The 26,970-nt window shown below is 41.5% G+C and overlaps 1 protein-coding gene across 2 annotated transcripts in view; it reads left to right on the forward strand.

The window, feature by feature from the left end:
• Positions 1 to 26,970, forward strand: part of ascc3 (activating signal cointegrator 1 complex subunit 3) — a 171,066-nt gene that overhangs the window by 113,167 nt on the left and 30,929 nt on the right. For both annotated transcript variants that reach the window (XM_071469778.1, XM_071469779.1), the window contains exons 18-30: positions 2,751 to 2,915; positions 4,130 to 4,216; positions 4,477 to 4,653; positions 6,412 to 6,637; positions 7,982 to 8,136; positions 10,889 to 10,987; positions 11,509 to 11,677; positions 19,584 to 19,804; positions 20,410 to 20,495; positions 20,705 to 20,871; positions 21,376 to 21,521; positions 23,781 to 23,901; positions 25,962 to 26,104. In XM_071469778.1, the coding sequence (XP_071325879.1) occupies positions 2,751 to 2,915; positions 4,130 to 4,216; positions 4,477 to 4,653; positions 6,412 to 6,637; positions 7,982 to 8,136; positions 10,889 to 10,987; positions 11,509 to 11,677; positions 19,584 to 19,804; positions 20,410 to 20,495; positions 20,705 to 20,871; positions 21,376 to 21,521; positions 23,781 to 23,901; positions 25,962 to 26,104 (1,962 nt within the window). The remainder of the gene's footprint in view (positions 1 to 2,750; positions 2,916 to 4,129; positions 4,217 to 4,476; positions 4,654 to 6,411; positions 6,638 to 7,981; positions 8,137 to 10,888; positions 10,988 to 11,508; positions 11,678 to 19,583; positions 19,805 to 20,409; positions 20,496 to 20,704; positions 20,872 to 21,375; positions 21,522 to 23,780; positions 23,902 to 25,961; positions 26,105 to 26,970) is intronic.

The raw sequence follows: 26,970 nt of genomic DNA on the forward strand, positions 1-26,970 counted from the left end.
GAAGTAAGTTGATGAAAATAAAAATTACAATGGTAACTGTAGAAATGATAACATAGTGAAAATCTAACTTCTATCATTTTTAAGTTATGTCTAAGACAGTTTTTTTAAAATCTGATTGTTGCTTCAAAATATAAAAAAAAAAAACAATTGGAAATTTGAGGACAGACTGAAGGAATGTATGGAACTTAAGTAAAATCCTTTGTGTGTACAGAGCATTCAGACAGTATTCAGACCCCATTACTTTTTCACATTTAGTTGGGTTGCAGTTGGGTTTAAGTCAGGGCTCTGGCTCATTCAGAGAGCTGCCCCTAAGACACTCTTGCATTCTCTTGGCTGTGTGTTTCGTGTCATTGTCCTGTTGGAAGGTGAACCTTCGGCCCAGTCTGATGCTGCCAACACCATGCTTCACTGCTGGGGTGGTTGGTCAGGTTATGAGCGGTGCCTCTTTTCATTCAGACATAACACTTAGTATTCAGACCAGAGGGGCGGCCCGATAGTGGAGTGGTTAGGGCACGTACCACATGAGCAGATGCTCTTAGCAGGTGAGTGCCGGTTCGACTCCCGACCGGCCCGACTCTTTCCTGCGTGTCGCTCCCCCTCTCTCTGCCCCTTTCCTGTCACTCTCTACTGTCCTGTCAATAAAGGCAAAAAATGCCCAAAGAAATATCTTATAAGAAAAAAGGGTGGGGGGGTCTGCCTCGACCGGTTGGGTTTAGGAGAAGATAGAAAGGGGGGGGTGGGGGGAGGAGAGAGGAGAAAAGAGAGAGAGAGCAGGAACAGCTTTGTAGGTCATGGTGTTATCAATAATAATGACAGGTAACAGTGGTTAATAGTAAAGATGAGTAGTGGTGGATCTGGATCCTGCTGCTCCAGAGGCAGAGATACCTGCAGAATGAGGACAGAGAGAGGGAGAGAGAGGAGAAGCACAAACTACGGGAGAGAAAAAATACAAAGTTAATGGCATAAAGTAGTTGAGAGAGAGAGAGCGCCCAGTGCATCATGGGAATCCCCCAGCAGTCTAGCTCAATAGCAGCATAACTAAGGGATGGGTCAGGACATACCCGAGCCAGCCCTAACTATAAGCTTGACTAAACAAGACAGTTTTAAGCCTGATCTTAAAGGTAGAGAGGGGGTCTGCCTCCCGAACCCACACTGGGAGCTGGTTCCACAGGAGAGGAGCCTGATAGCTGAAGGCTCTGCCCCCCATTCTACTCTTACTAACTCTGGGAACCACAAGTAGACCTGCATTTAGAGAGCGAAGTGTCCTATTGGGAAAATAGGGAACTATAAGCTCTCCAAGGTACGATGGTGCCTGACCATTAATGGCTTTGTAGGTGAGGAGGAGGATTTTAAATTCTATCCTGGAGTTTACAGGGAGCCAATGCAGAGAGGCTAACACAGGAGAGATGTGATCTCGTTTCCTAGTTCCTGTCAGTACTCGTGCTGCCGCATTCTGGATCAATTGGAGGCTTTTTACTGCATTTTTGGGACATCCTGACAATAAAGAATTACAATAGTCCAGTCTTGAGGTAACAAATGCATGAACTAGTTTTTCAGCATCCTTTAGACACAGAATGGGTCTGATTTTAGCAATATTGCGCAGGTGGAAGAAGGCTGTCCTAGAGACTTGCTTTATATGTGAAGTAAAGGACAAGTCCTGGTCAAAAATGACACCAAGGTTTCTGACTGTAGCACTGGAGGCCAAGGTGATGTCATCCAGAGTCAGTATATTATCACATAGTGTATCTCTGAGGTGTTTTGGGCCAATTACAATAACTTCAGTTTTGTCTGAATTTAAGAGTAAGAGATTACTGGTCATCCAGGTTTTTATGTCTTTAAGACACACCTGAAGCTTGGCTACCTGGTTAGTCTCACCTGGCTTCATGGATAAGTACAGCTGGGTGTCATCTGCGTAACAATGGAAATTTATCTGGTGCCTCCTAATAATGTTTCCTGGAGGAAGCATATATAGAGTGAAAAGTATTGGTCCTAGCACAGAACCTTGTGGAACTCCATGACTGACTGTAGTGTTGATAGAAGAGTCATTATTAACATGAACAAACTGGAGTCTATCTGACAGATATGAATTGAGACCAGAGAGTTCAATCTTGGTTTGATCAGACCGGAGGATCTTGTTTCTCACAGTCTCAGAGTCCTTCAGGTTCTTATTTACAAACTCCAAGCAGCTTCCATATGCCTTTCACTGAGAGGCATCGGTCTGACCACTCTGCCATTGAGCTCAGATCAGTGGAGTGCTGCAGAGATGGTTGTCCTTCTGGAAGTTTCTCTCATCTCCAGACAGGATCTCTGGAGCTCAGCCAGAGTGACCATCAGGTTCTTGGTCACCTCTCTTACCAAGGCCCTTCTGCCCTGACTGCTCAGTTTAGCCACTGTGGAGGCCACTGCGCTCTTGGGGACCTTCAAAGCAGCAGAAATGTTTTTGTAGACTTCCACAAATCTGTGCGTCGATACACTTGGTTTTTGCTCTGATTTGCATTGTCAGCTGTGAGACCTTATATAGACAGTTGTGTGTCTTTCCAATTCAGGTCTAGTTAACTGAATTTACCACAGGTGGACTCCAGTCAAGGTGTAGAAACATCTCAAAAACGGTTATTGAATGAAGATCGATAATGAAAAAAATGAGTTGAATGATTTCAGCATTAGGCTCCAATGTAACAAAAGTGAAGGGGTCTGATTATTTTCTGAATGCACTGCAGGTGTTCACAATTGAAACACTGAAATTGTTTCAGATGGATCCTTCCTTGGAGATGTACAGGAGGGAGCTGGTGATGGAGTCTGGCAGGAAGTTGGATAAGGCCAGAATGATCCGCTTCGAAGAGCGCACTGGCTACTTCGCCTCCACTGACCTGGGCAGGACCGCCAGCCACTTCTACATCAGATACAACACTATTGAGGTAGAGTGTGAGTGAGAAATGCAGCTGAGCCATGCAGGGTTTCACCACATCACTGGAGGACCTTTCCAACCGGAGTCACTCGGTGTGAGATCAGAAAACATTTTTCAAAGCAAATACTTCACAGTTTTGCTGTTTTTAAATATATTCATGGTTTGACTATAGCATGTGAAACAAGGAAGGATTTAAATTGTTAGGTGACTAGCGTGGGGATGAATAGATATGACACCTGAGTGGATCTGTCAGCTGTCTCTACATATCTTTGTTATTTTTATTGTGTACCAAACCAGAAGAGTTTCACATTTCTTCCCTCAACACAACTTCCATCAAATCAATCAATCAGTCAATCAATCAACAACTAAAGAGAATACAAGGTACAAAACAGACAGTCAACTAAATAAAATGATAAACATTTCAAATGAAAGCATCAGTGTTAGACAGATGCTTTAATATAGTTAAAGATTAAAATGAAAACAACCATGTTAGAAACATCAAACAGCCTCAGTCAGTTTAACCCAACAAAATACACTGATGGAGTGTCCACAGGTTCACCTGACACTAATGTGTCCCATTTACCAAACACAACACCTTAAATGACAAAACAAGCTCTGTGTGTATTTGTGTTAGGGAGATAGTAGGACTTTTAAATGCAGGAAAACTGCTGTGATAGTAAAACATGTACAGGTAAGAAATATGTATCTGTAATACATCACACTTTTCACTTGGACAATACTAATCTCTGGCTGAGTTTCCTGAAGCTAGTACAGTTAATGCAGCTGCTAAGTTAGTTTTGTTAGCAGTTGTGCTGCAGAACAAATGTCCTTTGAACTACACGAGTTTCTGTACAGCCATGACAGTGCAGTGCTTCATGTTTGTATGCTTCTCTCAGTGTGATGAAATACTGCCCAACTGGGCCTAGAAATATGTGAAGAAATATAGACAACAAAATGTAAGAGCAAAAAGGGAGCAGTTTACAGAATTAAAATCAACTTACAGCATTTTTAAGAGCTGATGGCAACACCACAAACACAGTTAACACCTGATCAGTTCATATTTTTTAGTTTCCTGTACCTTTAAATCAAAGAACCATATTTGGTGTTTTTTATGTTTATTATTGTACCCTTTAGATGAAAGAAACGATGTGTGTCCACCACACTGGTTCACTGTTGTTTAATTCTATTTTTTCTCTCATGTTTGTTTTCCCTCCATCTGTGAAGACGTTCAATGAACTTTTCAACTCTCAGCGAACAGACAGTGATATCCTCAGTATTGTGTCCAAGGCCGAGGAGTTTGAACAGCTTAAGGTGAGGGGTCAACACATATACGCAACAACTGCAGCAGTCAACACTTCAGTCAAGTCCTATGATCTCATCAGAATATCTCCATTCATAGTCCAAATTATGTTTTAAATTTAAAGTGATAATTATAAACCTGTTGTCACCCACCAAACAAACTGGTTATTTATTCCATCTACACTAGAGGTCTGCCCACAGCCACTATCCACTAAAAACTCCATTATGATGTGAACACATGAGTGTATAGTGTTGGTGATGTGTGTTTGGAGGTTCGTGATGAGGAAATGGAGGAGCTGGAGCAGTTGATGTCCAACTACTGCGAGCTGCAGGCTGCAGGCGGGGTGGAGAACAGCTACGGCAAGGTCAACATCCTGCTGCAGACGTACATCGGCAGAGGGGAGGTGGACAGCTTCTCGCTCATCTCAGACCTGTCGTATGTGGCACAGGTGAGCAAAAAGGAGCAACACACATGTACCTCAGTATACACCAAAATATAAGTAAATCAAACTATCAAATGACAAATATGAGGGTCAAATGAATCAGGTTACCGTTGGAAATGAAATCACCCCTTGATGTGTCTTGTCCAGTTTGATGCTGCACTGGATATTGTCTGCTCTTTGTTACCCAGCTCTAATTAATTAACGTGGGTAACAGATTGTGGGGCCGAATAATGGACAAACTAAATGAGCCACTGTTTAAATTTTTTTTGTTTTAGATACACAGAGATACTTATTTTTAGGATTTAGCTGTTAAACCTTGTTTCCATTGCTGATGGATATGAGTTATTTACTTGATTAATAGCGTGATTGATGGTCTGTAAATTTTCAGAAAAAAGTGGAATCATTCCCATTTCCTAAAGCCCATGTTGACATATTCCAACAGCTTGTTCAGTACAAAGTTTGAAGATATTAATGATTGTAAAAGATTCTCATTTTCAAGCTGTAACCTGAACAATTTTACATTAAATGACCATAATTGTTGCTGATTTTCTGTTAATCTGTAACTATAAATATAAAATTATTTGTTCTTTTTACTAGAGCTTTGCTCAAAGCCGACTTCAGCATGTTGTTCAATGTCTTCTCTTGTTTAGAGTGAATTCTGATTTTATACTATACAATTCTAAGATGCTTCTTCCTGCTTTCCTCATTCTTCCTCTCCAGGCTCAGTCTCTCCATTTCTCCCAAATTTCCCACTGTGACTGACTCCATGTGGCTAAATGCTTGAATAGTTAAGGCAGACTCCCTCTTTACACTAATAGGATTTCCCATGTGTCTGATGGACAGTCTGTTATGGCAACTTTAGGTCAGGTTCACAGTCGCACACTGTTACAAACACAAAGTGACAAACACTCTCACTGACTAATGGCTTTAGCAGGTGTGCAACAATGAATGGTTCAGTAGCTAACAGTGAAAACAAAGAGGTACTGCAGGAGCACCAGGGGTAAAGCATAACACCCCAGAAAAAGAAACTATTCCTGAACATCAGAACTCAGTGAAACCTGAGATTAGTTGATCAGGAGTCGTAACAGATGACAGAACGTCGGTACTCAAATTCAAAATATTATATTTGGGACAAATGTTTTTCCACATTAAAATGTTTAAAAATGACCACATCTATGATATATTTTTGTAAAGTTGTATAGTTAACTCTCGTAGCGCTCAAGCAGCTGGAGCTCAATGGCAGGGTTGACAGAGGGGCTCCAGTAGGGCTTGGTAATATAGTTGTTGTAGTCACTGCAGTGGAAAGCAGTATTTTAATATGATCTCAGATCAATCTCACTCAGCTATCATCATTAGAGTACATTCATTCGCTGTAAGGTCACATTAACAACTGACCAAATGAATCACTGCCTGGCCAGATGAGAGCCATACGTCAGTGAGTAACACTGCCACCTGACCTCTCCTCCATGACAGTAGTAATCCATCAGTGCACAGTTGTGGCCAAACTGGATGTCAGAACCCAGCCAGACATTCATCATCATGATTAACCAACAGAATACAGTATGTTGTACCATCCAGCTGCTGCAAGTGACTCCTGCTTCTGCACAGATTTGTTTTAGTGGTTTTATTCAAACTTTTTCAACTAGTTAAAGCTATTGCTGTCTTGGGAAAGTGGAAATATTCTGTCAGCAACTGCTGCAGTAATTTGTGTTGTTATGGGACTGATGCTGATTCAGTTTTTTTTTCTTCTCTTGCTTCTCACAGAATGCTGCTCGGATCATCAGGGCTCTGTTTGAGATTGCTCTGAGGAAGCGGTGGCCAGCCATGACCTACCGACTTCTCACCCTCTGTAAGGTGATTGACAAGCGGCTGTGGGGCTTTGCCCACCCTCTTCGCCAGTTCCCCAACCTGAGTCATGTTGTGCTGAACCGCCTGGAGGAGAAGAAGCTCAGTGTGGACAAACTGAAGGAAATGAGAAAGGATGAGATTGGTAAAAACTTCACTGATGTACATGTATTCAGACTGAATAAATTATTCTAAACCACATCAAAATCCAGGTATAAATACCCAAATGAATATGTTGTAAATTCTCAAGCATTAGCAGCAGCCTTTTAGCAGGAAGAGCCAGGCCTTTACATGGTATATTTTACCATGCTTTTGTAAGAATTGTCCCTGTTTTCTGGGATGCTCTCTTTTTGTTGTTAACACCATTATAAAATGCTAAATCAACACCATCTCATGTTTACCTTGATACATTAAGGATAATATCCATTTGCACAGCATTAGTACACTAAAAAAGTCATGTCCTACAAAACTGATTCTGTGATGCTCTCAGTCAGTGACTCAGTTGCAGCCGCAGGCAGTGTTCGTCTTCATTGACAGTAGCTTAACAGAGGCTGAAAGAACAATGTTGAAGCATTAGAATTTAGTAGTGTATGAAAATAGTGTTTTTGTGTAAAATAGAAACTCAGAGCAGTAGAGTGGTGAGTACAGTGGCAAGAACAAGTATGTGAACCCTTTGGAATGACCTGGTTTTCTGCATTAAATGGTCATAATGTGAACCGATCATAGGCACGGTGTCCCCAAGCTAATATCACACAAACAATTATTTTTTTGTGTCTTTATGGAGCACACTCTGTAAACATCCACAGTGCTAGTGGAAAAAGTATGTGAACCCTTGAGTTTAAAAACTGGTGAACCTTCTTTGGCAGCAGTGATCTCAAACAACACTTCTAGTAGCTGCTGATCAGACCTGCACAGTGTTCAGGAGAAAGTTTTGACCGTTCTTACAGAACTGCTTTCAGCTCAGACGTGTTCTTTGGATGTCTGCTTCCTAATAGCATCTCTATTGGGTTAAGGTCTGAGCTTTTGACTGGGCCGATCCAATAGGTGGACTTTTTTAATTTGAAGTTATTCTTTGGTAGATGTACCTCAATGTTTATTGTCATTTGTCTGCTGCATCACCCAACTTGAGCTTCAGCAAATGTTGCATGTAAATGGCAAAACTGGCACTAAAATTGCACACGAAATTCAAAATGGCTGATGTCCTGTTGGGTTGGTTATGGCTACAAGAGGCATTTTTGTAAGTCTTAGGATGTTACATGTGGCTATCAAGTTCCACACAGGTAGGTGAAATGTACGGCAAGGGCTACTTTGCTGAAATTTCATAGGGGGTGCTATGAAGCCACTTTACCAGAACCATGCTCAGAAAATGTTCCTCATTTCTGCTAAGAAGAAGAATAATAAACATGACAATTTCAAGAGGGCCCTTTTTGACCGGTTGGTGCTAGGGCTTATACAAAACACATCTCAATGCCAGGTGTGTTGTTCCTAGGTCACATGCTGCACCATGTCAACATCGGCTTAACAGTCAAGCAATGTGTCCATCAGATCCCCTCGATAACAATGGAGGCCAGCATTCAGCCAATCACACGCACCGTCCTACGTGTCCGTCTCCTTGTCACACCTGACTTTCGCTGGAATGACCAGGTATGTATGTATGACATACACTTCCATGCAACCATACTGCTTCTGTCTTCTCTTCAGTAGCTTGAAACAGTAAACTACATGTCGCAGTCAGTCTCCAAAGTGTTGATGTATTTAAGCTGAACACATGGTGGAAACGCATGGTTTTCTTGTCCTTGAAGAATTCCTGTCTGTATCCCTATAGCTATGTAGCTGTGGCTACATTGTATGAATGAATCACTGGCATATGCAGTGGGATGCTACTTTTGTAAGCAGGTTGTCTGGCCCACTTTGAGCTCAGCCAGCGGTCCACAGTTGGACTGCACAGTGACCGTGTCAATGTTGTTTTTGTTTTATTAACCTAAGAGTCTGCTTGGAATGAATGTCATAATAAATTTTACTTGCATGTTCCTGAGTACATTTTACAGCTCGCACACATCTATTTTTAGTCACAGGATGTGAGTGAAATGTTCACTCATTAAGCTAAACAAGTCAGTTCCCACAGTTAAATAGTGGTGAGAGTCAGAAAGTCATAAAAATCAGGGAGCAGTGTACTGCATCATCAATGCTCTTTAAAACAGTAAGACCATTGGTAGGTGTAAGATCTGATCATGGAGCTACAGTGATCAGGTTTCTACACAGCGTGTCAGTGTCCCAACATAACCTGATAACTCCTTGTTCCTTCTGCACATCAATATACTGAGTTACTCCTTAATTATTTCACTCCCTGCTCTTACCAAGCAAGTGTTAAAACATGTCAACCTGAAAACTTTTCTCCCTTTTTCTTTATGAAATAACTCAATTATACAATCCTGGATCTTATTTAGTTCAGAAATTTAAAAAAAAAGTTTTTTTCTTTTTTCAAATGGCCACTTTGAGTCACAGAAATAATATATCACACATACCAAATAATCCATGGAACACTTCTCAAATCAGTCCTGCACTAAAACCCACAGCATCCAACAACACAAATCTAATACTGACTATTAATGCACTGTTGCCTCCTCATTGCTCCAAACCTCTACCAGTGGTTGCATATTTAGCAATTTATTGGCAAAGCAATGATTGTTCAGAACATACAGCACATACGGAGCAGCAGTGGAAAGGTAGATTAAGCTGAATGACTACAGCTGCTGCCGTCCGTAAAAGACAAAGCTACAAACTTTCCAGAGCCACATTTTAAGACAGGATGGCTCAGGGTGTGGGAAATGTGGGTTTTTTTTTGTTTTTTGTTTTTTTCAGTAGACCATAAATTTGACCTTTGGGTCAGACATAATCATTAACGCTCCTGGAGAGTCACAAGTGCGAGGGAAGGCTGGACTCTTGAATTCAGCATTTGTCTCCTTCTGTCTGTTGTGCAGCAATGGTACAACTAGTGCAGCCATGGTCACATTTTCACAGTGAAGAAGAGAAGAGCTGCTGCTCCTACCTTGTTACTGTTAAAGCCATGGAATCTCCATCTGTCCCTGCGAGCCAGAATGCCTCCAGACCTCACCAGAATGTTCCACCTCAGTGGGCAGGCAGACCAGAGGGGATCATGGGAAGCTTAGTCCGGTGTTTGTCATGGAATCTGAGCAGGACAGGAAGCTCATTGTAGCGGGGCTGCAAATGAAGATGAATGTTTATGTCCGATTAGCAATGCATGCTCCAATCATGGGAGAGCGGTAATGGAACACTGGCTGGCTTAGCTGTGATCTGGCTGCAGAGCCAGGACACATGTACTGACACATGAGTCGCCGCTCTGATGGCACCCAGGAAATAGGCCACACTCACTCACCATGATTGAAATTGCCACAACCCTGAGAGTTCAGTTTGTTGTTCTTCATTCCAAGATAAAACTGGCAGTGGATTTTGAAGGCTGGTATTTCAAGTATGGTATGGAAAATGCTCAATGCTGATATTTTGTACTGTTATTACCAGCTGTTGCTGTTTTGTTTTCACCTTGTGAGTCTGTGTGTGTGTGTGTGTGTGTGTGTGTGTGTGTGTGTGTGTGTGTGTGTGTGTGTGTGTGTGTGTGTGTGTGAGTGAGTGAGTGAGTGAGTGAGTGAGTGAGTGAGTGAGTGAGTGAGTGAGTGAGTGAGTGAGTGAGTGAGTGAGTGAGTGAGTGAGTGTGTGTGTGTGTGTGTGTCAATACGTGCTCTTTAAGACACCTCCTGTTGCAGGAACTCCCACAGAGGTGGTTTAAGGACTTTACCAGATGTTGATTTGTTTATATGACAGATTTTCTCACTGCGAGCATGTCACAACCTGCAGGATGCAGATACAACTTTACATGTGAAATTTAAATCAGACTGGAGGCAGTATGAAAACGGGTGTGGTCCGACCCATAAGCACTGAATACTTATGTATGTAATGACTACTGAGTGCTCATGGGTCAACACATGGCTGGTGTGAACCCATCACAAGATGGTCTCTACTTTAGAATTTGACCTTTTTCATGTCCCCAAATAACAAACAGTTGGATGGGAGTAGGTGGGAAGCAGCAAGTAGACTGTTGTGCCAAATGCACACACCCACCCACAGAATTATCTCTGCCAGCTGTCTCTCCCAGTTTTTTTACACAGTCAGATGTACTTTAATACTTGGTTGACTTGACTGAAAAATCATCATCATCTACAATCGTCATTCAGCTTATTAAAACTAGTCACACAGTTTTCTTCCACAGCACCAAATATTAACCAATGATGATACATACACTTTGAGAATGGATAATGTATCTTGTACATGTAATGTGAAGTTGAAAATGATTGAAATTTCCTGTCTCTCTTTGCTTCAGGTCCATGGGTCAGTGGGTGAACCCTGGTGGTTATGGGTGGAGGATCCCATCAATGACCACATCTACCACTCAGAGTACTTCCTCCTGCAGAAGAAACAGGTCTGTTTTTATCTCTCTGCACCGGTGACACTAGGGCGGTCGGGTTTTCGGGTTATCTGACTGTTCAGTTCCTGTGAACAATATCTCCACTTGGACTCAAGGATTAATTGATTAGAAATTGGTGATCAAAAGTCAAAGACCAAGATCACCTCCACTTCTTTTTAATGTGATTTGTCAGGTCACAAAACATGCTTCTGGCCATAACTCAAGAATTCACATGCTAATAATTACAATTTAACACAAATGTCTAGTAGGATAAAATGATGAAGTGATGACATTTTATATTCAAATGGTCCAAGGTCAACTTTCATGTGACATCATAATGTTCTGCAAAAACATCTCTGGCTATTAGTCAACTCTGTAACTTTTGATTGTGACCATGTTTCCTGCAACTTCACTGGCTGGTGGAGGCATACATGTATCTTAGACCCTGACATGAGGACAGTATCCCTCCAACAAGACCATGATCAAAGTGTGTTCATGTGTCCTGTAACTGTGTGTGTGTGTGTTCATCCCTGCAGGTGGTGACAGTAGAGCCTCAGCACATAGTGTTCACCATCCCAATCTTCGAGCCATTGCCCTCCCAGTACTACATCAAGGCAGTGTCTGACCGCTGGCTTGGGGCCGAGGCTGTCTGCATCATCAACTTCCAGAACCTCATCTTACCTGAAAGACACCCCCCACACACTGGTACACACACTCCACACTCAAACACATATTCATGTTGTGACCACAGGAATTTACCTCCACTTGAATTTGAAATACTGATAGTAAATCTGTCTCTGACAGTACCACCAACAGTCAGTGAACTTCATCTAATGTATCCAGCTGTTCGGTTCCAGTTGCTGCATTGCATTAAGAGCCAGAGTCTACTGCCTGCTCCAATTAAAATGACCAGTATCACAATGTAAAAATGCTCTAAGTACAAATCCTAAAAATCCTACTCAAAAGTACAGAAATGTTCTTAGTAGAATGTACAAAGTATCAAAAGTAAAAGTATCGTTACTCCAGTAAAAATCCCTGTGAGTGATGATAGTCCAGTGGTTCCCAACTTGGGGTCAGGTGCCTCTAAAGGGTCACAGGATAAATCTGATGGGTTGTCAGATGATTAATGGAAGAGAGAGAGAGTGAGAGAGAGACAAAGTTATGCTACACTTTTATTTTTATACTTCTGTCTTTGCTTTTGTGTGAAACTGGAAAATGTCACCTGTTTTGGTGGAACTGCAGGCAGCACATATACATGTGAGACATGACAAGGGTTAATGCAAAGTCTTAATATGAACAGTAACTAGTTAATAGGTTTAGGCTGATTGGCAATCAGATCAACTATTGATGATGATACGAGCACTGGTTAAAAGAGAGTCATCTCAGTCTCAGTATATACTGTAAGCAAAACTAATCAGCACTTTCATATGAACAATGGCTCACATGATTTTGTCTCTTAAACCGACAGCTACTGACAGACCTGTAGAGAGTTAAGCTGCAATCGAGCTACTATAACAACCAGTTTTTTCAGAGTAGATGATGTTCAAGTTGATATTTACAATATGGAACCTGAACATGGCTATCTCATATCACCCATCACTGAACGGACCCAACTAAAACCCAAATTTCATTCTCTGTATGATATTTTTTTTTTTTTTAATTAATGTTTTTATTCATTTGACAGGCAAAAGTACAGACAATGAGAAATAAGGATTTTTTCCTTTTTCAAAAACAACAACCACGTATTCCCTCCCACCCTCTACCCCTCCCAGTCCTGTAGTTACAGATTATTAACACACATCCTTCCTTCTTACTCTAAACAGACAAGCGACTACATTAGTACGCAGAGAGAATAAAGATAAATAAATAAAAATTAACAAAGATATAAAAAACTAAAAAAACAACAACACAAACAACAACACCACCAAATGAGAAGTAATATTTTCTCATTTGTCCTGTAGTGTCTTTAATTTAGCTATGTAACTAATCATGCAGCCCCGTACTGAATCAAATTTACCAGGTGTCCCCCTCAGATTGTATTTAATTTTCTCCAGGTCTAAGTACAGCATGAGGTCTTTAAGCCACAGGGAAGCTTTGGGAGCAGCTGGTAACTTCCTTTCCAACAAAATTCTTCTGCGTGCTAATAAAGAAGCAAAAGCGACACAATCTTTAACCTTTTTCCTAATTGTTAGACGGTCTGATAATACTCCAAAAATAGCCAGTTCTGGACAAGGCATCAATTTCATATTTAGTGCATCTGCAAGATGTTTAACAACAGCCGTCCAGTAAGCTTGCAGACGGGGACAGGACCAAAACATGTGGGTCATGTTTGCTGGTGACAAGTGACATCTATTGCATGTGTCCGTGATATTGGGATAAAGTTTGGAGAGTTTGGAATTGGTAAAATAGATACGATGGACAACCTTAAATTGTATCAGATTAAGCCTGGAGCAAGATGTACTGTGTTTTACACAAATTAATACTGAGTCCCAGTCCCTGTCATCGATAACCCTGCCAAGTTCTTGCTCCCAATCTTTCTTAATTTTATCAAGAGATGTCTCTTTGAGATGGGATATTAGGGTGTACATTTTTGAAATAAGGCCTTTCTGATTTGTGGGAATGTCCAAAATTGAGTCAATTGCTGAGTTAGGTGGAATATTGGGGAAACAGGAGCTGTTTGATTTAACAAAGTCACGAACCTGGAAATATCGGAATAGGTGAGACTTGGGAAGGTTAAATTTATCACATAGTTCGCTGAAGCTAGCGAAGACATTATTAATATAAAGGTCACTTAGCCTGACAAGGCATTATCAATGCTGGGGGGGAGGAAAAGATGGTTATTATGTATGGGGCTGTGATTTGACAATCCTTTGAATCCAAAAGAACATCTAAATTGGGACCAAATTTTGAGGGTGGAGACAACAATTGGGTTACATGTGTATTGGGATGATTGAAAGGGCAGTTTTGATGTGAGTAGAGCTAGGAGTGACGTAGAACAGGAATTAGCTTCCAGTTTACACCAGTTTAATTCAGGTTAACAAATCCAGAGAGTCATTTTGCTTATGTTAGCTACCCAATAGTAGAGTCTTAGGTCAGGGAGGCTTTGTAAAAACTCTCTTCTTATCCTGGCGGTCTTGCCTCTCCATATAAAAGATAAGATTAGCTTATTTATAGCACAAAAGAAGGAATTGGGTAAAAAGATTGGCAAGCATTGGAAAAGATACAGAAAACGTGGAAGCACGTTCATTTTGATGCAATTTACCCTGCCTGCTATAGTTATATGCAGATTACACCATTTTTCCAGATCTGATTTAAGCTTGTCGATTAGGGGTGGAAAGTTGTTCTTGTAGAGATCTGACATCTTACGGCAGATATGCACACCTAAATATTTAAAGCTGTTTTTGGACACTTTAAATGGGAGATACACATCAGGGATCCCAAGGGCTAAGTTATTTACAGGAAAGCATTCGCTCTTTGAGAAGTTCAATTTATAACCGGAAAATGCTCCAAAGCTGTTTAGTGATTCAGTTATCTTAGGGATGGTGGTTTCTGGATCAGAAATAAACAATAATAAATCATCCGCATACAAGGAAAGTGTATGTTTCAGACCATATCTGTGAGACAGACCATATCCTTTGCTAAATCTGGCCGATTTAAGTGCGATAGATAAAGGTTCAATTGCCACAGCGAACAACAATGGACTCAGAGGGCACCCTTGGCGGGTTCCTCTTTTTAGTGTGAAATATTGGGATTTCATCCCATTAGTGCTTACGGATGCTTTAGGGGAAGAATATAACAGTGAGATCCAAGATATGTACTTAGGCCCAATGCAGAACCTCTTTAAGACCTCCAACAGATAACTCCACCCCACCCTATCGAAAGCCTTCTCTGCATCCAAGGAGACCGCCACTTCTGGTGTCTCCCCGGATGCAGGGGAAAAAAGAATGTCGAGGAGGCGGCGGACATTGGAGAAGGAGTGTCGGTTTTTCATAAACCCGGTTTGGTCAGGTGAAATGATGCTTGGTATAATCAATTCAAGTCGTAAGGCCAGTGCTTTAGCTAAAATCTTGTAGTCAGCACTTAAAAGGGAAATGGGACGGTAAGAACTACAATCAGAATCTTCTTTGCCCGGCTTTAGTAATAAGGTTATTGATGCCTCGGTGAGAGTTTGAGGCAGGGCTCCCCGGTCCAGAGAGTCGTTGAACATGTCTAAGAGGAGAGGGATTAATTTATCAGCAAATTAAAAAAAAAAAAAAAAACTCTACAGGGTAAACATCTGGGCCAGGGGCCCTGCCACTTTGCATTAGTTTAATTGAGTTTGCTATTTCACAAAATTCTAAGGGTCGATCCATTTAGCTCCTCTGAGTAGAAGATATGGGTGGGAAATTTAGGTTATCCAGAAAACTCATCATGTTTGTTTTGTCATTTGGGGATTGTGAAGTATATAGTTCAGAGTAAAATGTTTTAAAGGTATGGAGATGATGATAATTTTTTGTCCAATTCTGTTATGCTTTCCATGAGTTGTTCCTGTTTTTTTTTTTTGAGTTTATTTAATCTCGCAGAATAAAATATAATCTCTCTTCGGACTACCACCTTAAATGTCTCCCACAGTAGAGATGGGGATATGAGATTAGACTTGGTAATAAGAAAATCATCAATTACTTTGGAGATTGTATGGCAAAAGTCATCATCGTTTAGCAATGTGCAGTTCAACCTCCAAGAAGGGCGTGTCTTTTGTAAAAGTGTAAACGAAAGGTCGAGTAACAATGGAGCATGGTCAGATACCACTATCGTTGAATATTCTATGTTATCGACAGCAGGAAGAAAGTAATTATCAATGTAAAAGTAATCAATTCTTGAGAATGTTTTATGAACCTGAGAATAAAAGGAAAATTGTTTTTTATCAGGATAGAGAAAGCGCCATGGATCCACACCTCCTATTTGATCCATAAACAAAGAAATTGCTCTGGCAATTTTCAAGGCCAGAGGCCAATTTTAGAGCCACGATCCTTCTGACTTTTTGGGTTTTAAGCAGGATGTGTCAGAAAAGTTACCTCAAAGGGTTTATTGTACAGTTAAGGTCACCCCCTAAGATTAAGTGGTGGGAAGTTAAGTCTGGTAAAAGTGAGGTAACTTTCCCAATAAATGCCTCATTGTCCCAATTGGGTGCATAGAGATTAACTAGAACAACAGGTACATTAATAAGGGAGCCAGAGACTATGACAAACCAGCCTTGGTGGTCAGCTATAACGTTTGTTGGGTAAAACTGTATTTTTTTATGTATCAGAATCGCCGTACCCCTTGCTTTGCTACTAAAATTGGAGTGGAAACTTTGGCCGACCCATGAAGCCTTTAACCTATGATGATCTTTATCGATCAAATACGTCTCCTGTAAGAAAGCAATTTCTGTTTTGAGATGTTTTAAGTGGGAAAATACTCTACCCCTTTTTACTGGGCCGTTGATCCCTTTAACATTCCAAGAGACAAATCTCAGACAAGGTACCCCTTTTTTTGTAGTATTAGCCATAATCAAACTTGTAAGTATATGGTAGGAAAAAGCACTGCATTGTAGAAGGACGTAGTGTTACAGATGTACAGACAAAAATAGAAATAAAAGCAAACCTGTAGGATCTACCACCCCAGTACCCCCCCAAAAAAAACCCTAGAACAGGGAACAAATAAACACATCTATCCCTCCCTAAGCTTGTCCTAAGAACGAGAACTAGCAGCGGGACTCCATAAACTCTGTTGCTTCCATGTGACATAAATCTGTGAACTAAACACTCACCGACCAAGCAGGGCTCCTGTATCCGCAAATGTGTCTACAATGTACAATAGGCGCAAAATAAGAAAATATATCTGGGGGCAGCAGTACACCCATATCAGCATTCAAGTTATAAAGGAATAAACTAAGTAGCCCCTTGTAATTACATCTTGTTCATATCAAACAAGAAAAAATAAGAATATACAAATGTTAACTTAGAATAAAAAAGTTAGTCTAATAATAACTTTAAGGAGGGAAAAAAGGGAGGAAAAAAAAGATATATATATATATATATATATATATATATATATATATATATATATATATTTCAATAAGTCAGCTGGTTGATATGTTAGTGCCAGTGCCACTCCATGTTATTCGGATGAATAATAGCTTGGATATACAGTAATGCACAGTGTCTTTCTGGCGCGTCTGTTCCGTACCTGAATTGTTTATAAACCTCCAGACTTTACCCTGCTCTGGGTCCAGATATAGCCGGCGTCCTCAAAAAGTCCACTAACCGGTGGGAGCAATAAGCTCGTTGTAAAAAACCTGGGCTTCTTGAGGAGAGTCAAAGTACAAGTTGTCATTTCGGAACGAGACCTGGAGACGGGCAGGGTGCAGTAGGCGGAATTTTATTCCTTTCAGGTAAAGAGAGTGCTTGATGGCGTTGAATGCGGCCCGTTTTTTAGCCAGAGCAGCGCTGATATCTGGATACACTCTCAGCTCTGAGCCGCGGTAATCCAACTTGTGCTGTCTGGCCCACCGGAGGATTTTTTCTTTCTCTTGGAAGCGAAAGAATTTGACGATGAAAGCTCTCGGTTTCCCCGCGCCGGCATCACCTGGTCTGGGGCCGAGGGAGCGGTGAGCTCTCTCTATCTCGGGGGGGGGGGGTTGCTGAAAACATCGGGGCCCGTCACCGCCGTCAGCAGGTTGGAAACAAACTTCTTCGGGTCTTGGTCTTTCTCGCTTCCTTCGGGTATGTTGATAATCCGCTAGTTAGAGCGCCTGGATCGATACTCGAGGTCGTCCACTCGCTCCAGGAGCACTGTGGCTTGGGCCTGTAAGGTCTTAACATGAGCTTCTATCTCTGCACCCACCAACACTTCAGTTTCAGTGAGACGGTTGTTAAATGAAGCCACCTGCTGGCCCAATGAGTCCACTGACTGCTTCAGGGACTCAGTTGCTTGTTGAATCAGGACAGCCATGTCAGTTTTGAAGCCATCACGTTGTTTGCTGAATAGAGCTTCAAGGTCGATCTTGGTAACAGGGTCAGAGTGTCCTCGGTTGTCGGCGCTTCTGCCCCCCGGGTCAGGAAGCTCTGGAGCGGCAGCGGCCATATTAGCTAGCTTAGCTGAAATGCTAGCTGCTCGAGTTGTTACTGAGGGTTGAGGATTAGAATTTGAGGTGCTCATTACATCGCAGTACTCTTTCCCACATAGAAACTGAGTAATGCGTGAGTCAGCTCTAGGAGAAGCGCTGTTAAATTGGTAGACTTGAAAAGTAAATGAAAAGTTCGGCTGGAGCTCCCCGCTCGCACGTCTGCTCGCTACCTCATCAAACCGGAAGTCCCCTCTGTATGATATTTGTAATGTGCAGCATTTACCCTCACACTGCTGTCTGAAGCTGTCCAATAACAAGAACTCTTACAGTTCATGAAAAAGACAATCTTTCCAGTCTCTGCCCCCCATCTCAGCAGCAGCATTATCACCCAACCCTATCTTTTGACTGAGCTGTTCTCAGTGAAAACCCACCGTCCACTACTGGCCCAGGACCGAACACCAAACAGCAGACAGCAGTTAGCAACTGGCCAGTGAACATAGTGATGCATTTAGGAGCTAAATATTTTCACCAGGAGCTGGTAGAAAACAAAACAAAGCTAAAAGGACAGTGAATATCGGACTTACATTCGTCAGATGGACATCACTCTAGAATTGTGTTTACAGCTTGTTCTGATGTCCCCAAGTGGCCAGTAAATCAATACTGTGAGATTGATGTGAGCCGCTCTCTGCCGTGTGAATGAGAAAGACATTAATGATGATTTAAAGGGAAACATCTTGTGACACACACAGCACAGCTACGACCACAGAGTAACACGAAGGATGCCCCTTGTGTCCTCGCAAACTGTAGCAACATGTGCATGGCAAACTTTCTAACATGATCTCTTGTAAACATAATAATGTTTCACATGTTAAAACTCAGCAATCAGAAATCTATCTTGGTAAATGTATTAACCAGGGAGATTTTCTTTCACCTCATACTTGATCTTTCTTCAGGTTTCAGAGTCTTCATGTATTGAACTTGTAGAAGCTGGAGGCATCTGAATAGTTTAAACAGTTTAATTACATGTCATGAAAGTGATAAATGAATAATCTTGTAAGAAGATTTTCTCAGTCACTAATAACTTTGATCTCAGCTACATTGCTGCCAGTTTGTTTTCTGTAGATGGTGTACAACACTATCCCTTGTGTGTTTGTTACTGAAACACCTGTCTTTGTAATTAATGATATTTTGTGATTGTCTGTGCTGAGGCTGCAGTGGAGCTAAACATTAGGTGGCTCAGATATCTGACCTTCATACTGCTTAAATGGGAACAGACTGTGTGACTGAAGTTTCAACCCCAACTACAGAGTGCATGACTCCTGATCAGGCTTCGAGGATTAATCCTCAACATTGTCATGTGAACAAATGCCTGATCTTTTCAGGTCACAGGAGATTGCACCTTCAGTTAACGTTCTTGACACACAGACACTGTCCTGTACTGTATTGATTCTTTTTGGATATAGCATACATGTTTGCTGCCAAATGAGTCCAGTTTCATCTTCTGTCCTTCTCCTTTCTTGTCAGAGCTGCTGGACCTGCAGCCCTTGCCGGTGACAGCTCTGGGGAACAGGCAGTATGAGAGCTTGTACAAGTTCACCCACTTCAACCCCATCCAGACCCAGATCTTCCACACACTGTATCACACTGACACTAATGTCCTTCTGGGGGCGCCAACGGGCTCTGGAAAAACCATTGCAGCAGAGATGGCCATGTTCCGGGTCTTCAACAAGTATCCAACCTCTAAGGTTAGACTAGCTGGCTCCAATTTTGTTATGTTGAATTCGAGGGGGGTTTTGTTGAATCAATGTGTTGACTTGTTGCTGTCTTTTCTATTGGCATTCAGCGCTGTTGACATAAGAGACTGGGAACCACCAGAAACAGGACTGGAATCTATTCAACTATTTAGAAAAACAATAAAAATAAAGTGCAACTGTACAGAGACTTTTCCATTTAGTCAAACATCTCCGAGCAACCACAGATTACACTGTCGGTGCCTGTGGGAGCACTGATGAAGATCACAATCAGGAGTGTACTATAGGAAATGATGCTGATCAAGAGCTGATTATGAGCTGATTTGTGACTGTGAGCACACCTTAATTGACATTATTTAGAAAACCTTTAATAAAACACTCACAGTGTATATGTTAAGGCAGCTAAAATTGTATGTTTTCAAACACAAATACTTATTTTATTGACTGTTGCACAGGAGCTGATGACTTTTCAGTATAACAGCCAACACCCGAAAGCTTAGGTCACAAATATTCTCCAGTGTCAGAAGCTGTGTATTTGCCCTAGTTTAAGTGGTAGTGCTTCTTTTCATGAAACAACTTTGTATTTGTTGTCTGTTCAGGTGGTGTACATCGCCCCTCTGAAAGCCCTGGTTAGAGAAAGGATTGAGGACTGGAAGATCAGAATTGAGGAAAAACTTGGAAAGAAGTAAGTGAAAACAGACATTCTGTCCTCACTAAGTGGGACCAGCAGCTGCTGTCATACACAGGGTTTACAAATTTATAAAAAAAGTTGTGTGTATGCATGTCTTATTTTATGCTATTAGTGAAGGTACTATTGAGATTTTTTAGCTCTGGCTGGGTTTTGGTCAATGATGATAATAATGAAAGAAATGCTCCTTGTCCAAATCTGTGTAGAGTGGTGGAGCTTACAGGTGACGTGACTCCAGACATGAGAGCAATAGCACAGGCCGACCTCATCGTCACCACACCGGAGAAGTGGGATGGAGTGAGCAGAAGCTGGCAGAACCGCAGCTACGTTCAGAAAGTGGCCATTCTCATCATCGACGAGATCCACCTGCTGGGTAAGAGTCCACAACAAACCTGCATTAGTCTGTGTGAATGGGATTAATTCTTTAAGGTCAAACAAGTCTTATCTAAGCACTTTTTAAAGGACATGATGTGTTAGTTTTTTTTCCTGAACTCTGTTGTAGTTTTAATCTCATGGCCAATGAATTTGTGGCAGTATTCATGAATTTTGTCTCTAAAAAGGTTTGATTCGGACAATTTTGTTTCCAAAAACAGCTTCTCAGTCTAAGATAGCAGCTGGGCAGCAGCGTTATGCACGTATTTACAAGCAAAGCAAAGTACAAGGTGCAAGAGAAAAGGCAGCTCACCTCAACAGACCCTGCAGAATTCAAATTTTTAAAAATCTGACTTCTCAAGGTGTGAATCTACAGTGGAGTTTGATATTGTACCAGAAGCTAATATTTGCAGTCCGAATTTTTCCATATGTACCAGTGTGAAGTCATGAAAATGTAACTGTTTGTGACACATTCTGATCAGACTGTACTAATGTGCATTTCCAGGTGAAGACAGAGGTCCAGTGTTGGAGGTCATTGTGTCCAGGACCAACTTCATCTCCTCTCACACCTCTAAGAGTGTCCGAGTGGTCGGCCTGTCCACAGCTCTGGCCAACGCTCGAGACCTCGCTGACTGGCTCGGAATTGTACAGGTCAGAATCCATCCTGGCACCAAAATACCAAGCAGCTCTAGTCTTTTGCCATACATATCAGAACATTGCTTAAAAATACACTAGTGTATTCTTGTTACCTTCTAGCCTTTGTTGTTTGACCAGATGGAGGATCATCTTCATAAGCTTCCCTGTTTCAGGAATAGTAAGATTGGCTTTGTGTACCAAGCACATTGCTGAAGCAAAGCCATCCAGAAACCACAGTCTTTGTCTGGCTGCATTTCTTTGTGGTTAATTTGTTGCCTGCCTCTTCGTATCTGATTAAATGTATATAATAATAGCAATTAAGATAAACAGATACTTTTGGCCTGGAGTTAATGTTGTAGTTTTCCTCTGTAATCATCGACAGTCTGTCTGGATGTCATGCTTTAGCTCTAATCATCAGCAATGTGAATGGCCGTCAGCTGTTGTTGTTTTCGCTGCTGTGTTTATGACTTAAGAACAGGTGAAGAAAAGGATAATCTTTATAATTCCTTAATTTTTTTTGTTTTGCGGGGTGAATCTTTCTAGTGACTCTAGTTGTTTATCTGTGAGAAAAGGTTAAGCTACAACTACACAGTCGACTTCACACAGGCTGTATCTGTCTTCACAGGTTAAAGAAAAACATAACTTCAATTTTCACCTCTTAGGTCATAAACACAGAGAGAACAATTTAGATCAGATCACCAAAATGTAGTATTCCCGTATTTCCCCCGTGGGTTTCTGTTTAATACTGAGAGTTTAGACACCTCAGTGACGGCTCATGTATGTCAGTCTGCCAATGTGAAACTAATGCATCAAAGTTCTGAAGACCATTCTTCATATCATATGCTAATTGCCTACTGGTTGTAGTACCTCTTTTTCTTTGCCTTAGACTGTGTCTTAGGATTGAAGCTGTAAACAGTGAGTTAAAGATTTGTTTGTTGTTTTCATCACATGTCAAAAGTATTTGAAACCGCTTCTTGAACATCGACGTCTCTAAACCTCTCATTCAGGGCTACTTTCCTCCTCATCCACAACACTTTTCACCTCGAGCTATGTACTGTAGATCTTTTGCCATCCGTTCATCCAACAGATGACCCTTAACATCTGACCAGAGTAAGATATCTTGATCACTGATAGTCAAACTACCATGAAATTCCAAACTGGTATTTACAGTTCCCATATGACAAATTCTGACCTTTGGCAAGAATGCTTATTGCACATGCATGCACATCCCCAGGCACAAACAAACAGAACAGAAACATACATTTCTCCATAGCAACCTGGAGTAACCATGGAGTTTTCACCACTAGAGTACCTCGAACTTTCCAACCTTCGATAAAGAGCAGCACCCTAAGCTTTTCAGTTGGAAGCAGTGACAAGATTCCTTGAAAGATGAATCCTGACATGTTTGGGCTGAAACCCTAATCCTAAACTTTCCACTGAGCACAATCATCAACTTCTGAACACCCCATGACCTTCTTGTAGTGCCACCCTCAGGCCAGCACATACTTATTTCAATTTAAACATCTACGTTTGCCCCTTGGGACAAACTATACTGTACTTTGCTGCTCAGTCCATCCAGTATTTTCATATTGTTGAGTGTCATGAACATTCTTGCCTCTAGGGGCCAAATTTAGTTTAAGAACACTTAAGGTCTTCTTCTCAATAGGGTTCTATCATTCCAGTATTTTAGTAAATACTCCTTTCTTTGTTTCTTTTGTCTGTGGGGCCATTGTTACCAGTAAATCATGAAGTTCTAGTTAGGTCTGATGAATAAAAAGTTTTGCATCATCACAGACACATTTCAGAATATTTTAACCTGACTTTTGCTCTGCCGCCAGAGTTGTAGAGAGACGGTGCTGGCAAACCAGACAGGCTGATTGGCTCCACCATCTATAAATCTGACTGGTAGGCTGCTGTTGGGACTGAGCTGCTAAATATGTAGCTCCACAGTCCATTATCCAGGCTTTTAAGATGTCTGTAGGCAAGCAGAAGCCCTCAACACAGTATACACCAAACAACGCAACACACTCTTTCCAACGTTCACTTGTGTTCATACACTGCACCATGACACCTTTTCACTCAGTAAACGCAGCAGACACATCAAAGGTTAAAGAGAACACAGCAGAGTCCAGCAGTGACCTGCTGCTCAGTGCCTCAGTGACAGACAGTTCACATTACAGCCAGATGGGGCTTCGTGTTGCCAGCTGCTCACATTAAATCTCCTCTCTTTTTATTTTCTCTTCCCTCCCCCTCCCCCTCCTCTGTGTGTAACAGGTGGGTTTGTTTAACTTCCGTCCGTCTGTTCGCCCTGTACCGCTAGAAGTTCACATCCATGGTTTCCCAGGACAACACTACTGCCCCCGCATGGCCAGCATGAACAAGCCCACCTTCCAAGGTACAGTTCCACTTCACACGTACACATGGTTTACACATGCTTTTTGCGTATTTATGCATATGTGTAGTGCAAAAGTTTGTTTGCATGTTTGTTTTGCTACAAATTAAAATCAGGTAAAATTACTTGAGCTTTTTGAAAACTATTTAGTGTTTTCTTTTATGCTAACGTTATAGTTGTATAATTTGCAGAATCCTCACATTCTACACTATGTTCAGATTTACTGAATCTAAGTCCATCCACCATGATCCATTCTCCATTCTCAGCTTGTGTAGAATAAAAAGGAAAAAATACTATCATGTACTGGTGGTATAATCATTAGCACAACTAAGTCCTGATGATACAAGGCCTATACATATTTCTATAAGTCCTGTTTTATTTGGTTTGCTGTGGGGGGGCTAACACACCATAGATAGGTTGAAACAAGCATTGACGCTCACATTCACACCTATGGGCAATTTGGAGTCACCAGTTAACCTCCATGTGTTGTGGGACTGTGGGAGGAAGCCGGGGTACCTGGAGAAGACCCACATAGGCTCCAACCGTCTTGCTGTGAGGGAACAGTGCTAACCACTGTACCACCCACTGCCCACATAGTTATTAAGTAATTAAGTAAAATTTTTAACAAATCCTTACTTCAGCTTCGATCATTGAGTAAATTTCAGACAGTTTCAGAAGTTTCTAAGATTTAAAATTTCAGATATATTTCTGCCACAGTAGAAAACTGAACAGGTGAACAAAACATGTCAGACAAACTTGACACTGGATTTTTAGACAAGTGAACTCAATAACATATGTAGAGCATCAAGTGAATGGAGTGTTTGACCCAAACCATGTGATGTGTCATTAATGCAAACTTAAGTGTGGTCTGTGTGTATTGCTAATTGCTAATCTATATGACAGCGTTAAAGGTAAATCTGGCAATATTTTATCTTTCAATAAATTGCCATCATCATCAATGTCATGCACAGACCCAAACCAACATTGAATATATCCGAACAAGTGCTGTGATAGAGTATCCAAAAGCCTGTTAAATCCATTGACACACACAAAACACACACTAGTGAGCCACACTGTTGCACTGGCTGATTCCTTCCTTCATTTCCATGAACACACACTGTAGTTTATTTTGACCCAGTCCCACATACGCCTTCCTGCTGCCACAAGTACTCTCTACAGCACCACATGTGGATTAATCCACTAGACAGTGGGCTTGAGGCTGACCACCACAGGCCGAGGAGGGAAGTCAGAAAATATTTTTAGTCTTTAGTGGGATTTGTTGACAGTAAGAAAAGTAGAAACTCTCAGAGCCCTTTATTAGGAATACCATACTAATACTGGTAGTAGTAGTTCCTCACTTTGCTCTCAAACAGTCTCAGGTCTTCATGTCATTGATTCCACAAGATGTTGGAAACTTTCCTCTGAGACTCTGCTCCATGTTGACATGACCACATCCCATCATTGCTGCAGATTTGTCAACTGCACATTCATGTAGTCACTCTCCTGTTCTATCACATCCCAAAGGTGTTGTACTGGATTCAGGAGATTCTGAAGACTGGGGAGGCCACTAAGGTTCCTGGAACACACTGTCATGTTCATGAAACCAGTCTGAGACATTTGCTTTGTGACATGGAGCTTTATCCTGCTAGAAGTAGATTATTAGAAGATGGAAAACTGTGGCCAGTTAAACATGGTCAGCAACAGCACCATGATTCATTGGTATTAAGGGTCCAAAGTGTTCCAAGAACACATTCCCCACATCATTGCACCACCACCACCAGCCTGAACTGTTGACACAGGGCAGGTTGGGCCCATGGATTCATACTGTTGATGTCAAATTCTGACCCTACTACCTGCTGCCTCAGTACAAATCCAGATTCATCAGACCAGGGCAACATTTATTCAGTTTTTATTATTTTGCATCATAGCACCCAAAATAATTCTGAAACATTAACTTAGTTAGTCAAAGTTAATGTTTTAGGCTAATTTGACTAATTTCTCCACAATAATTAATACACACAGGGAGTGAAACTTATATATATATTTTGAACTTACTCTTACAGCGATACGCAGCCACTCGCCGGCCAAGCCAGTGCTGATTTTTGTCTCATCACGACGTCAGACTCGACTGACCGCCCTGGACCTTATTGCCTACCTGGCCACAGAGGACAACCCCAAACAGTGGCTGCACCAGGATGAGAGAGAGGTATGCTAACATCACGTCTACACAGGAGGAGTCAGGAGAGCTGCAGCAGCCTCAGTTTTTCATCAGTGTCACACAGGATACAGTCAGGCACTCTAATGAGTGTAGGTCAGCACCCCCACCCAACATGTAATCACTGTTTTAACATGAATAGAAAGGAAGACAGTAGTCATGTTGATACGGCCTGTGCAGACACCTGGATTGATAAAAATAGAAGTGTATCTCATCTGTTAGTGTGTGAGACGGACGACTGAGGAATGTAGCTAAAATGCCTCATGTGTTGACACACCATAACACATAACAGCTGCTGCAGCTACAACCTGCTTTCTGCTACTGTCCTGACACATTCACCTCCAATATGCAGGTATTCAGCTCTGCGGTATACAGTATCAGAATCACGGACCTCACTGTAGCCAAGAGTGTAGAGAACTGCCACACTTGGTGCAAATATAAACGGATGTGTCTGTCAGTCTCATGTACTTCCTTTACTTCTGATGTGTATTTTCATGGGCATCCTTCTCTTTTGCTCTCCATCCTCCTCTTCTGATGCTCCATTTCTCTGTGTAAGTACTGGTTGAAGTGTAACTACAGATGGAATTCAAACCAACTTGTGCTGGAAACCATAGGATCTGCCCCAGATGGGAGCCAGTTGCTCCTCTGGGTTCACATTTGAACAGTGAACTAATATTATTATCAGAATTAGTTTTTTTGCTTTTCTTTTTACTGAAATAATTTCTGTCCAAACAGTGTCAGACACATGGTCATTAACTAAGCACTGTCTTAACCATTTAGTCATACACACATACATTTAGTCAGTACAGTCTAGGGCTGTAACTCAGCTGTCTTGGGCTGCAGCTGATGATGGTGTA

The sequence above is a fragment of the Trachinotus anak genome, unplaced genomic scaffold (genome assembly GCF_046630095.1).
Source record: "Trachinotus anak isolate AG129_WGS33_773 ecotype Australia unplaced genomic scaffold, CSIRO_AGI_Tana_v1 ptg000032l, whole genome shotgun sequence".
Lineage (NCBI taxonomy): Eukaryota > Metazoa > Chordata > Actinopteri > Carangiformes > Carangidae > Trachinotus > Trachinotus anak.